Below are 11,054 nucleotides of genomic sequence, written 5' to 3'. Positions count from 1 at the left end.
CCAAGTATCCCTGGATACAAACTATCCCTATACCCCAAGTATCCCTGGATACAATCTCTCCCTATAATCCAAGTATCAAGTTTATGTATTATTATATTCACAGATGGAGAAGTTGTACGAATTATATGCTGAAGAATATAATAAGGATGATTTTCCTCACTTAAATCACAGACAATGTTGGCATCAAATATTAAATGATAATTCTGATGGACCGAGCTTGGTAAGTTACAGTGTGAAATATTAAATGATAATTCTGATGACCGAGCTTGGTAAGTTACAGTGTCAAATATTGAATGATAATTCTGATGACCGAGCTTGGTAAGTTACAGTGTCAAATATTGAATGATAATTCTGATGGACCAAGCTTGGTAAGTTACAGTGTGAAATATTAAATGATAATTCTGATGACCGAGCTTAGTAAGTTACAGTGTGAAATATTAAATGATAATTCTGATGACCGAGCTTGTGAAGTTATTTAACCTTTAACCGGTCATTGTCGACTATAATCACCACAACGTTATACAGCTAAGTGGTCACAGCAAGAACCTTTTTTATAAGCCACATTTGAGTATTTAGTTTCGCATTTAATTGATATGGCCACGCATGCGTGTCAGACAGGAACTTAGTCAAGGGCATTGAGAAAAACATTTCTTTGTTCAACATTTTTTGACAAAAAGTGTAATTTAATGATGTTGGGAAGGTTAAAGACTCTCAAAGTGGTTCAAATGCTTCTGAATTATTACGACTCGGATTATATCGATAACACCAATTCTGAAGATCATATTTCTGATGAAAATGATTTAGAATGATTTGCAAATTATAGATCAACTTATCCCCTTCAACTATTTTATTGGTGTCCAGAGTCTATCACTTATAATTATCCAGCAGTAGTCGATTGAAATAGGCATACAAAATATTTCACTTAGCCTTTATTTAGCCTGACTACTTGATGTCATGACGTCAAAATGATGTTGACCGGTTAAGGGTTAAATGAGAATTCTGATGGACCAAGCTTGGTAAGTCACAGTGTGAACCATAACAAGGTGTGAAGTAGCCTTCGTCATTCATTGCTGGAGTAAAGCACCTTGTGAACACCTTGAAGTCTTGAATTATTATCCAGTCTTTTCTGATATTTATATAGGTTATCCAGCTATGTAGCCCCTGTTTCACTTTGTTGCACCTTGTGAATGCTCCAATGACAAAAGTTACTATCTGATCTAGATAAAATTAATATGCTTCATTTAAATTAGTGAAATGAAGAAGCCTATTGAATTTGGGCAATTTCCAAAGCTACTTCTAGAATTATGGTCCTTGTTTCACTTTGTTAAACCTTGTGAATACTCAAACGACAAAACTGATCATCCAATATGTATGATATTTATGTGCATCATTTAAATTAGTGAAACAAAGAAGCCTATTGAAATTCAGAAATTTCTGTTAATAACTTCTAGAGTTATGACCCTTGTTTTACTTTGTTGATCCTTGTGATCCTTGGAATGACAAAAGTTATCATTAAAGATCTGTATGAGATTTATATGCATTATACCCACAAAAGAATAAATATATGTGACAACCCTTGTCGACCGCTAGGATGACTTAGCTGCTGTGAGAGTATGTTTCTTTGCCTGGCAACCTATCTTTGAACAATTATAGCAAGAATGGCCAGCTCTTGATCTGAATCTTTTATAATGTATCTTTAATCTTATACTTTGTATACATGATATATTATTAGGTTGTCGAGGAGAGAGTTTGGCCAGTACATGTGAAAAGAACCGTGAGTTTTTAGACATATTATTTATTTATATATACTATTCAAAAAAAGTAGGGGATATTTGATTTTGGAGGCATAATACTAAAATATGCAAATGACTACGAAAAAAGTCACTATAGAACCTAACAGAAGAAACATTTCCAGTTACATGTGACGCCCAAACACACCAATAGCTACCGCATGGAATGCAGGTGATGCTTGGGATCATCATGGGGGTCCAACCCAAGATTTGCACTGGTGTGAGAATGAGTGGCCAGACGATTCGGAATCGACTGCATAGGGGTCACCTTCGCGCCCGACGTCCTCGCGTGATCCCTTGTTTGAGAGATCATCACATTCAGGCAAGACGTCGTTGGTGTAGGTATCGTCAACACTGGGATAATCGACGCTGGAGCAATGTGATGTTTTCAGATGAGTCAAGGTTCACTGTTGATTTTTTGGACAGACGTAGGAGGGTGTGGCGTCGTCGAAACGAGCGCTTCCAAGACGTTAACGTCATCAGACATGATCGATTTGGGGGTGGTTCTGTTATGGTGTGGGGAGGCATCACTGTTGCTGGAAGAACGGCTTTACATGTTGTTGCAGGGCGTGTTACAGGCCAGTACTACCGGGACAACATCTTGGCAGTCCATGTTGTGCCGTTCGCACGACGTTATGGCCGCCGTTTCATCTTCCAGGATGACAACGCAAGATGTCACAGGGCCAGGATCGTTACAGGTTACCTCCAACAACAGAACATCACCACATTACCTTGGCCAGCACTGAGTCCCGACCTCTCCCCCATCGAGCATGTCTGGGACATGCTTGGACAGAGGTTACGTCAACGTCAACAACGTCCTGCCAATGTCCAAGAACTTGCTGCTGCGTTGCAACAGGAATGGGACAATCTGGACCAAAATGACCTTAGACGTCTCATTAGGAGTATGCCACGTCGGATCAATGCTTGTTTGGCAAACAGAGGAGGATTTACCCGTTACTGACTTGGTTGTGATGCTGTGGTAACTTTGCTGTTTGACCCCGGGTATCATTTTACCCTTATAATGGTCAGTCTGTGCCTTACTTAGTCTAACGATCATTTGGAATAAATTGATGAATGTGAACTTCATTTCATTTTGTCATTTGTTTCTTCGTCAGTTTCATTAGGCAACACAAATAAAATAAGTTGTTTCTCGGGCACCGCCCGCACGCAAAATTGGTTGCGCAAGCGGCCTATTTATTAGTCTTGATGAAAAAAAAAAAATATGTAACGCCCGCCCGAACATCGATAAGCAAGTCATAAAAAAAATATGCCGCATGTATCTACATGCCCCATACGTGAATATCCATTCAAATGTATTAAACTGATTCAGATGTAAACGCTCATTTACGGGTCTTTTTTATTGATATCGAAAGAACCTCCATTTTTGTATCACGTGATTTTAATTACCTCCCCTTGTGAACTAGAATTTGAATCGTGTTAAACACCGAAAGTCATTGACAACAATGCAATGTATTTCAATCATTCGATCTTAATCGGCTCATTATTGCCGGCTTCAGTCGGTCCATGTTTAAAAAAATCCTACTTATAAAACAATGAATCGTAGAACAGGTTAATTATTATAACTTGTGGCTACGAAGATAGTCACCATACCTTATTCAGAATCTGGGTCATTAGCACATTTAACGGTAGTTTTGATAATCCGGAAAATAATAATTGGATTACACATTTGATGGTTTTACTGACGAGTTGTTAGTTAAATTTAAATAGTCATTCGATATAAACCCCAGATAGAACACCGAATATCCTGAGAAACACACCGAATAAACTGAGAAACAGTCATATCCCGATGACACGTGACATTGGTTGGAATTAGGTCAATCATTATAAACCAGCGATACTAGATTTAGATCGAAGTGTCGTTTACCGTGATGATGATGATACACATGCTGACAAAGGCTTACTCTTTAAAATATTGTCGTTATTATGGACGGCTATTAATAGTCGTACGGAATTTTATTTTAAACCAATTTCAATTATGGTTGTCACTATTACCATTAGTAAGCTACATTACGTGAATTAAATATGGAAAATTATTTTCCTTTCAGTCAGTGTTCAGTGTTTGAGTAGACTTGATTTTGGGGTTTATGTTCTAAGTATGTATAATATATAACTGAAAGCAAAACCGTAGACAAGTAATGACGTTCTTATTAAAAAAAAAATAAAAAATACAAGGCCGCCCTCCCGCCCCAACAATTTTCAACAATAGGCAAATTTTATTTTGCACCATCCTCTAGCCAGAAATGAGATAAAAAAAAAAATAAACCGCCCTCCCCCCCTACAGTTTCAGCTGTCAGTTGCCCGAGAAACAAGACATTTATTTTGTGTAGCCTTAGGTGACTTTAATAACACTTAAAAATCAAATATCCCCTACTTTTTTTGAATAGTATATGAGAAAGGAGAATGGTTGTCTACTTGATATCTCCCTTCTGAAGATTATTGTATATCCCAGTTCTTGCTAATATATCCCTATCATTGGTTGACTGTCGTATGATTGACTGACTATTGCATGATTGACTGACTATTGCATGATTGACTGACTAATGCATGATTGACTGACTAATGCATGATTGACTGACTATTGCATGATTGACTGACTATTGCATGATTGACTGACTGTCGTATGATTGACCGATTATTATTTGACTGACTATGATTGACTGACTATCGTATGACGCACTATGGTATGATGGACTGACTATGGTATGATTGACTGACTATGGTATGATTGACTGTATGATTGACTGACTATGGTATGATTGACTGACTATGGTATGATTGACTGACCATCATATGTTTGACTGACTATCGTATGATTGACTGACTATGGTATGATTGACTGACCATCATATGTTTGACTGACTATCGTATGATTGACTGACCATCATATGATTGACTTACTATCGTATGATTGACTGGCTATCGTATGATTGACTTACTATCGTATGATTTGACATAAAATATTAAAATATTTGTTTGTTTATATCTATTAGATTGGCCGACTACTATATGATTTGATTTTACAAGAAGTTCGAATGGATTCCAGTATTTTTAACCAAAAAGACGAAAGGTAGGATGCTTGAAATTTGTTTTAATACTTACGACTGTCTCAACTAGCTTGTTAGTTTTTATTGAATAGACAGATTTACAAAAAAAGACAAAATTTAGAAGTTTTATATTAGTCAAGGAATAAAAAAAGCAGGGAGATATATTTTCTTCACAATGTGGTGATCTGTTTGAAAAAATGATTTTGTTAATTACATGTAACATTGGAATGGAAAAATGTGTGATGGATTGTTTGCTTAATTTCAGGAAATTATATCCAGCATTTTTTTCGATTTATCGAACTTCCAACTATAAAACATTTGAAGAAATAAAGGTAAATACTATGTTCTTGTCATGGTATAATACTATGTTCTTGTCATTATATAATAATATATTGTTGTCATGGTATAATACTATATTGTTGTCATTGTATAATACTATGTTGTTGTCATGGTATAATACTATTGCTGTCATTGTATAATACTATGTTGTTGTCATGGTATAATACTATGTTGTTGTCATGGTTTAGTACTATATTGTTGTCATGGTATAGTACTATATTGTTGTCATGGTATAATACTATGTTGTTGTCATGGTATGATACTAGAACACTTATTATGGATACAATCACTTGGTTTTTTATACTGCAACATTTCAACAACATTTCACAAGTCGTTTTCAAGCAAATACCTAATGTACAAATGAGACATATCTTGGTTGTCATGGTATTGATATAATGTGTTGTGTGTTTTAGATCATGAGGTCTGTCATTGAGTCAGGTGGCTTGGTTTGGGTTTGGGTTTTCTCTGAGGGGCAACCATATCTTGTATGGAAGTTGAAACATTTTATATTTTTATTCTCCCTCAATCTGATTACAATACAGATCTATATTTCTTTTGTTTTTTTTATACTTTCGATGGGCTATACTACATGAAGATCTGACCTGTTGTACTGGAAGGTCGCATCAGGGGTCGCAAAACCGGCTTTTAACCCTATCATACATTGATTAATATCAGCATTGACGTTTCCAGTTAATGAGTTTGATTACTCGATACTTTTCAAAAAGATAAATGTGCAATTAATTAATATGTGTCATCTATTTATTTGGGGTTGTGTCGGGGGGATATCAGCCTCACTGTTGGCTTGTTATTCTAGCCTCATCCTGATGTTATCAAGTTACATAAAGAAGCTCAACTGGATGATCTTGACTTCAACATGTCCGATATGCCAATGCTTGTACCTCCAGTCCCTTGGTTATCATTAAATCATGGGGGAACATTACTATCAACTAGTAAGTTGTCTCTATAGATCTTTCTAATATAAATCAAATTGAGTTTTACGTCCTACTATTGTGAAATGAAATGGGGTTTAACGTCCTACTGTTCTGTTCCGACTGGGATAATGAAGACGGGCATACACCATACAGTGTGCTATGAGGGAACTTTTGCCCGGACAGCGGCGCTACTGCCTACTCTTATATCAAATTCCAACTGCCAAGGGATCTTTTATGTGTATGCTAATATGTACACGGTTTTCCGCCCTATCCGAATGACTAGACTGCTGTCCTTGTCAGGGCCAAACCCCTCCCCCCCTGTGTCCTGCACCACTGACAATGAAATCAGGCAGAACAGTAGGACGTTAAACATTAAACCCCATTTAATTTCATTTCCACATCAACTGCAATATGCGACAATATTCTGGAATCGACCTGATACTGGTTTCAAATTCATAAACAATTTATATTAGATAGAAGATCATGTAATCCTATGGAAATGTGACTGTTGTTTTTGTTTCTTTCAGCTAAATTGATTCGTTTACCAGAGCTGGCCTTCAACCAGATGGATCGACTTCAACAACTGGGAACCAATCAAATTAACGCTGTTTTAGACTCGTTAAATACGTTATCAGCTTGTGCCTGGATAATCAACAAAACAGTAAGTCTGGATTAAACATGCATTATGCAAGACTAGGATCCGATCTGCTGCTCTACGCTCATTCATGATTAGATCAAGAAATGGATAATCAATACTATGTATTTTTTGTACTGACTTTAGTAATGATAATCAAGGCTAGGCCCAAAATTCAATGACCAAATTCTCGGTTCAGGGTGGATCAATTTGACTGAAATGTTCAGCAAATTGCCTTTACATTATCTAGTTTTTAACTATTATAGTGAGAACTGTCAGCTCTTTATCTAATCTCCCATAATGTATCTTTAATTGTTAGTTATTGTTTTCATTCCTATATTAAACATACATTAGTAAGAGCTAGATCTGCCTATTGTAGCTCTGTCTTTTGGCCTGAAATGTTATATAAGTTGTTATTTAGATATTATTTCACATGACAAGGCCATAATAATTAACTCTCTAAACCAATCAGATGGCCGAAAACATGATCGCCATTTATTAATTTAATGTTAAGATGGATAAAAACCGGGATCTTGTGGCTAAGTCACAGTGGGTAAGACGCTGGCTCGGTAGCCTTGAGGTCGGGTGTTCGATCCCTGCATTGGCCGAGAAAGTTCATCGGGATTTTCCGGCGTGGTTCCCCCTTGTCAGTGGTGCAGAACGGAGGGCTGACAAGGACAGCTGTCTAGTCCTTCGGATGAGACGAAAAACTGATGTCCCGTGTATACATTGGAATGCACGTAAAAGATCCCTTGGCAGTTGGAATTCGATATAAGAGTAGGCGATAGTGCCGCTGCCCGGGCAAAATTTCCCTCATAGCACACTGTATGGCATATGCCCGTCTTCATTAGCCCAGCATAGGAGCAGAACAGTAGGACGTTAAACCCCATTTCATTTCATTTCAAGATAGATAATCTAGACATAGTGTGGATTGTCAAGTACTGGTGCTACAATAATAAACAATCTACAATGTATGCTACATCTTCAATCATTCATAACATTGCTCAGGATAAAGAAATGTGAATGAAATATCAATATATTGATTTTTCATTATCTATTTTTGAACTATTATACAATCTGATTAAAATACAGATCTATATTTCGTTTTGTTTTTTATACTTTTAATAGCCTACACTACATGAAGATCTGACAGGTTGTGGTGATAGATCTCGTCAGAGGTCATATGAGTGGCTTTTGACCCTATGATGTCAGACATTGATTAATCAATCAGCGTTGACATTTCTAGGGGATTACCCACTGTTCCGTGCACCACACGCCAAAAGCTCGCCCTAACAGACCGTTTCGTTGTCTAATTCCTGACATCAACTAGAACGCCTTTTATATACCAACTCTTCCAGATCCTATTGTTGTGAAGACAAGTAAAAACAAAATTTTGAACTATAAAAACGAAATGAAATAGGATCTGTGTTTTAATCAGATTAAACTATACTGCTAGGACGGTCAGCTCTTTATCTAAACCTTACATAATTCATCTTTAAAAGACGTTTTAGTTTAATTTTACCGTTGCGTATAAATTACACATTTTGTTTATCTCTGATTGGCAATAATTTCGTTTAAAGAATATGACAATATTTTGCTTGATCCTAAATCAGTATTTAAGCCTTTCCAGACATACAGCTGTGTTTTACGGATAAATTCTTTGAAATGCCTAATTTTATGGTTTGTCAATTGACTTGAAGGTACAAATTCCCCAGCCCGTAAGACAAGACTGTAAAATTCCACAGACAGTAAGTCAAGACTGACAAGTCAAGACTGACAAGTCAAGACTGACAAATTCCACAGACAGTAAGTTAAGACTGACAAATTCAAAAAGTATAAGAATAGAATGAATATATTTTGTAGGTGTTGGATCTTGTAATTGATTTGTTTAACACAAAAGGCAACGTTGATTTAGACATTCCTCCACCCGTCACCGAATTCCCAGCCTTAACAAAATATCCTCGGTAAGTTATTTCATTATATTGCGTTGTCAGAATTATTTAGAAATATATTTCAACATGGATATGATCGTTTCCTTGTTATTTAATAATCAAACTGTTTCCCAGTCACACCATGGCGCAGTCTAATTATTGACTTGATCATGGCTAGAACATCCTAGTCACACTGTAGCTCAGTTTTATTATTGGCTTGATGAAGGCTAGAACATCCTAGTCACACTGTAGCTCAGTCTTATTATTGGCTTCATGAAGGCTAGAACATCCTAGTCACATCGTGGCTCAGTCTTATCCTATGAATAACATTGACTTGATGTAGGCTGGAACATCCTAGTCACACCTTCAATCAGTCTTATCCTATGTATAACATTATCTTGATGTAGGCTAGAACATCCTAGTCACACCTTCCATCGGTCCTATCCTATGTATAACATGAACCTTTCAATTCTGGTACAGTTAACATACAATCGATATTGACATAACACAACTAAAAACAATCACGGGTTACACAGCATTCTAATTGGTCGAAAAACCCTGGTCTATTTCTGTTAACCAATCATAATATGTTGATTCTCTAGTTAAAAAGTAACAGGATTCATGATGATGATGATAAAACTAATTCTCAAAAATACATGGAGTTGGATAGCCGAATGGTTAGCATGTGCGCGCTGTATCATAAGATCTGTCAATAAGTCAACTGCTGTAGTTTCAATTCACCGGTTGTACATGAAAAGCAAGAGGGCCACCTGTCCAACCTCGTGGGCTTTCACTGGGTCGTCCAGATTCCTCCCACAGCTAAAGACACCTACGCACAAGCAAATTATTGAAATAAAATTGAAACATGTGTTCGTCCCGAAATGACCTAGTTTGTGTCGAGTGGACGGTAAACCCCATCTCTCTCTTCATTTCTTCAAGACCCCTGTGCTTATTTGAACTATTGAAATAAAATGTACCCAGAAATAACCTAAATTTCTTTTGAATTGATGTTCAAGTTTTAAATGTTTTACAGTGATTTCAAAAGTTTATCACCCGGTCAAAAAGCCAAACTACATCGAGAGCGAAATCAAATCAAACAGAAGCGTAGCGAGATGTTTAGTCTATGGTGTACAGAACTCTACAGATTATCTATAGCCAATAGGGTGAGTTTTTATAGAATTACATGGATTATATAGCCAATAGCGTGAGTGTTTATAGAATTACATGGATTATATAGCCAATAGCGTGAGGGTTTATAGAATTACATGGATTATATAGCCAATAGCGTGAGTGTTTATAGAATTACATGGATTATATAGCCAATAGCGTGAGTGTTTATAGAATTACATGGATTATATAGCCAATAGCGTGAGTGTTTATAGAATTACATGGATTATATAGCCAATAGCTTGAGTGTTTATAGAATTACATGGATTATATAGCCAATAGCGTGAGTGTTTATAGAATTACATGGATTATATAGCCAATAGCGTGAGTGTTTACAGAATTTCATGGATTGTAACATGTGGCCAATCGGGTGAGTGTTTAGAAGTATGATATAAGTATACAGCCAATAGGTTGGGAGTATACACACACATTGTCTTTTCAACTTTTGTAGTTCCGCGATGAAATATTCTGGTTTCCTCACAACCTGGATTTTCGTGGTAGAACTTATCCAACGCCCCCTCATTTTAACCATTTAGGTAAGTAGAAATATCAGTTTAAACTTAGAGGGCGGGGGGGTTGGATGGCCGAATGGTTAGTGCGTCTGTGCTGTATCATAAGGTCTGTTATTGAGTCAATTGGCATGGTTTCCATTCCTCGGTTATACATGACAAGTAGTAGGGTCGCCTGTTCAACCCTGTTGGTTTTCTCTGAGTTCTTGCGTAAGCAAATTATTGAAATAAAATTGAACCATATGTCACTCCCAAAAATGACCTAGTTTGTGTCGAGGGGAGGTAAAACCCCATCTCTCTCTCTCTCTCTCTCTCTCTCTCTCTCTCTCTCTCTCTCTCTCTCTTTCTCTCTGGTTAGTTAAAGATGCATTATGTAAGAGCTAAATATGCCTATTACAGATTTATAAACAGGCTTCAAATATTACATAATCAAATATTTAGACCTTTATTCACATGACAAGCCTATAATCAACTCTCTAGGACATCTGGTGGCACAGATGTAAACGGATTAAAATATGATTGCCATTTAATGATTTGATTTAAAAATGGAGTCTCAATGAGTAAGTAGCATTGCTGTGATAATAAACAATCTATGGCAAAACTCGGAATAAAGTAATTTGTTTGAAATTTTCAATATATTCATTTTTCATTATCTATTTTTGGACTGTTATAGTGAGCGCGACAAGC

General features: G+C 36.6%; 1 protein-coding gene across 1 annotated transcript in view; it reads left to right on the top strand.

Annotated features, from left to right (window-relative positions):
• Positions 1 to 11,054, top strand: part of LOC126827246 (DNA-directed RNA polymerase, mitochondrial) — a 45,858-nt gene that overhangs the window by 17,221 nt on the left and 17,583 nt on the right. The window contains exons 12-20 of the mRNA XM_056102331.1: positions 104 to 220; positions 1,733 to 1,774; positions 4,802 to 4,878; positions 5,121 to 5,187; positions 6,009 to 6,144; positions 6,654 to 6,787; positions 8,624 to 8,724; positions 9,725 to 9,854; positions 10,310 to 10,394. Coding sequence (XP_055958306.1) covers positions 104 to 220; positions 1,733 to 1,774; positions 4,802 to 4,878; positions 5,121 to 5,187; positions 6,009 to 6,144; positions 6,654 to 6,787; positions 8,624 to 8,724; positions 9,725 to 9,854; positions 10,310 to 10,394 — 889 coding nt within the window. The remainder of the gene's footprint in view (positions 1 to 103; positions 221 to 1,732; positions 1,775 to 4,801; positions 4,879 to 5,120; positions 5,188 to 6,008; positions 6,145 to 6,653; positions 6,788 to 8,623; positions 8,725 to 9,724; positions 9,855 to 10,309; positions 10,395 to 11,054) is intronic.

The sequence above is a fragment of the Patella vulgata genome, chromosome 7 (genome assembly GCF_932274485.2).
Source record: "Patella vulgata chromosome 7, xgPatVulg1.2, whole genome shotgun sequence".
NCBI lineage: Eukaryota > Metazoa > Mollusca > Gastropoda > Patellidae > Patella > Patella vulgata.
The sequence above is the reverse complement of the archived record's forward strand: the minus strand, read 5'-3'. Positions and strand labels throughout refer to the sequence as shown.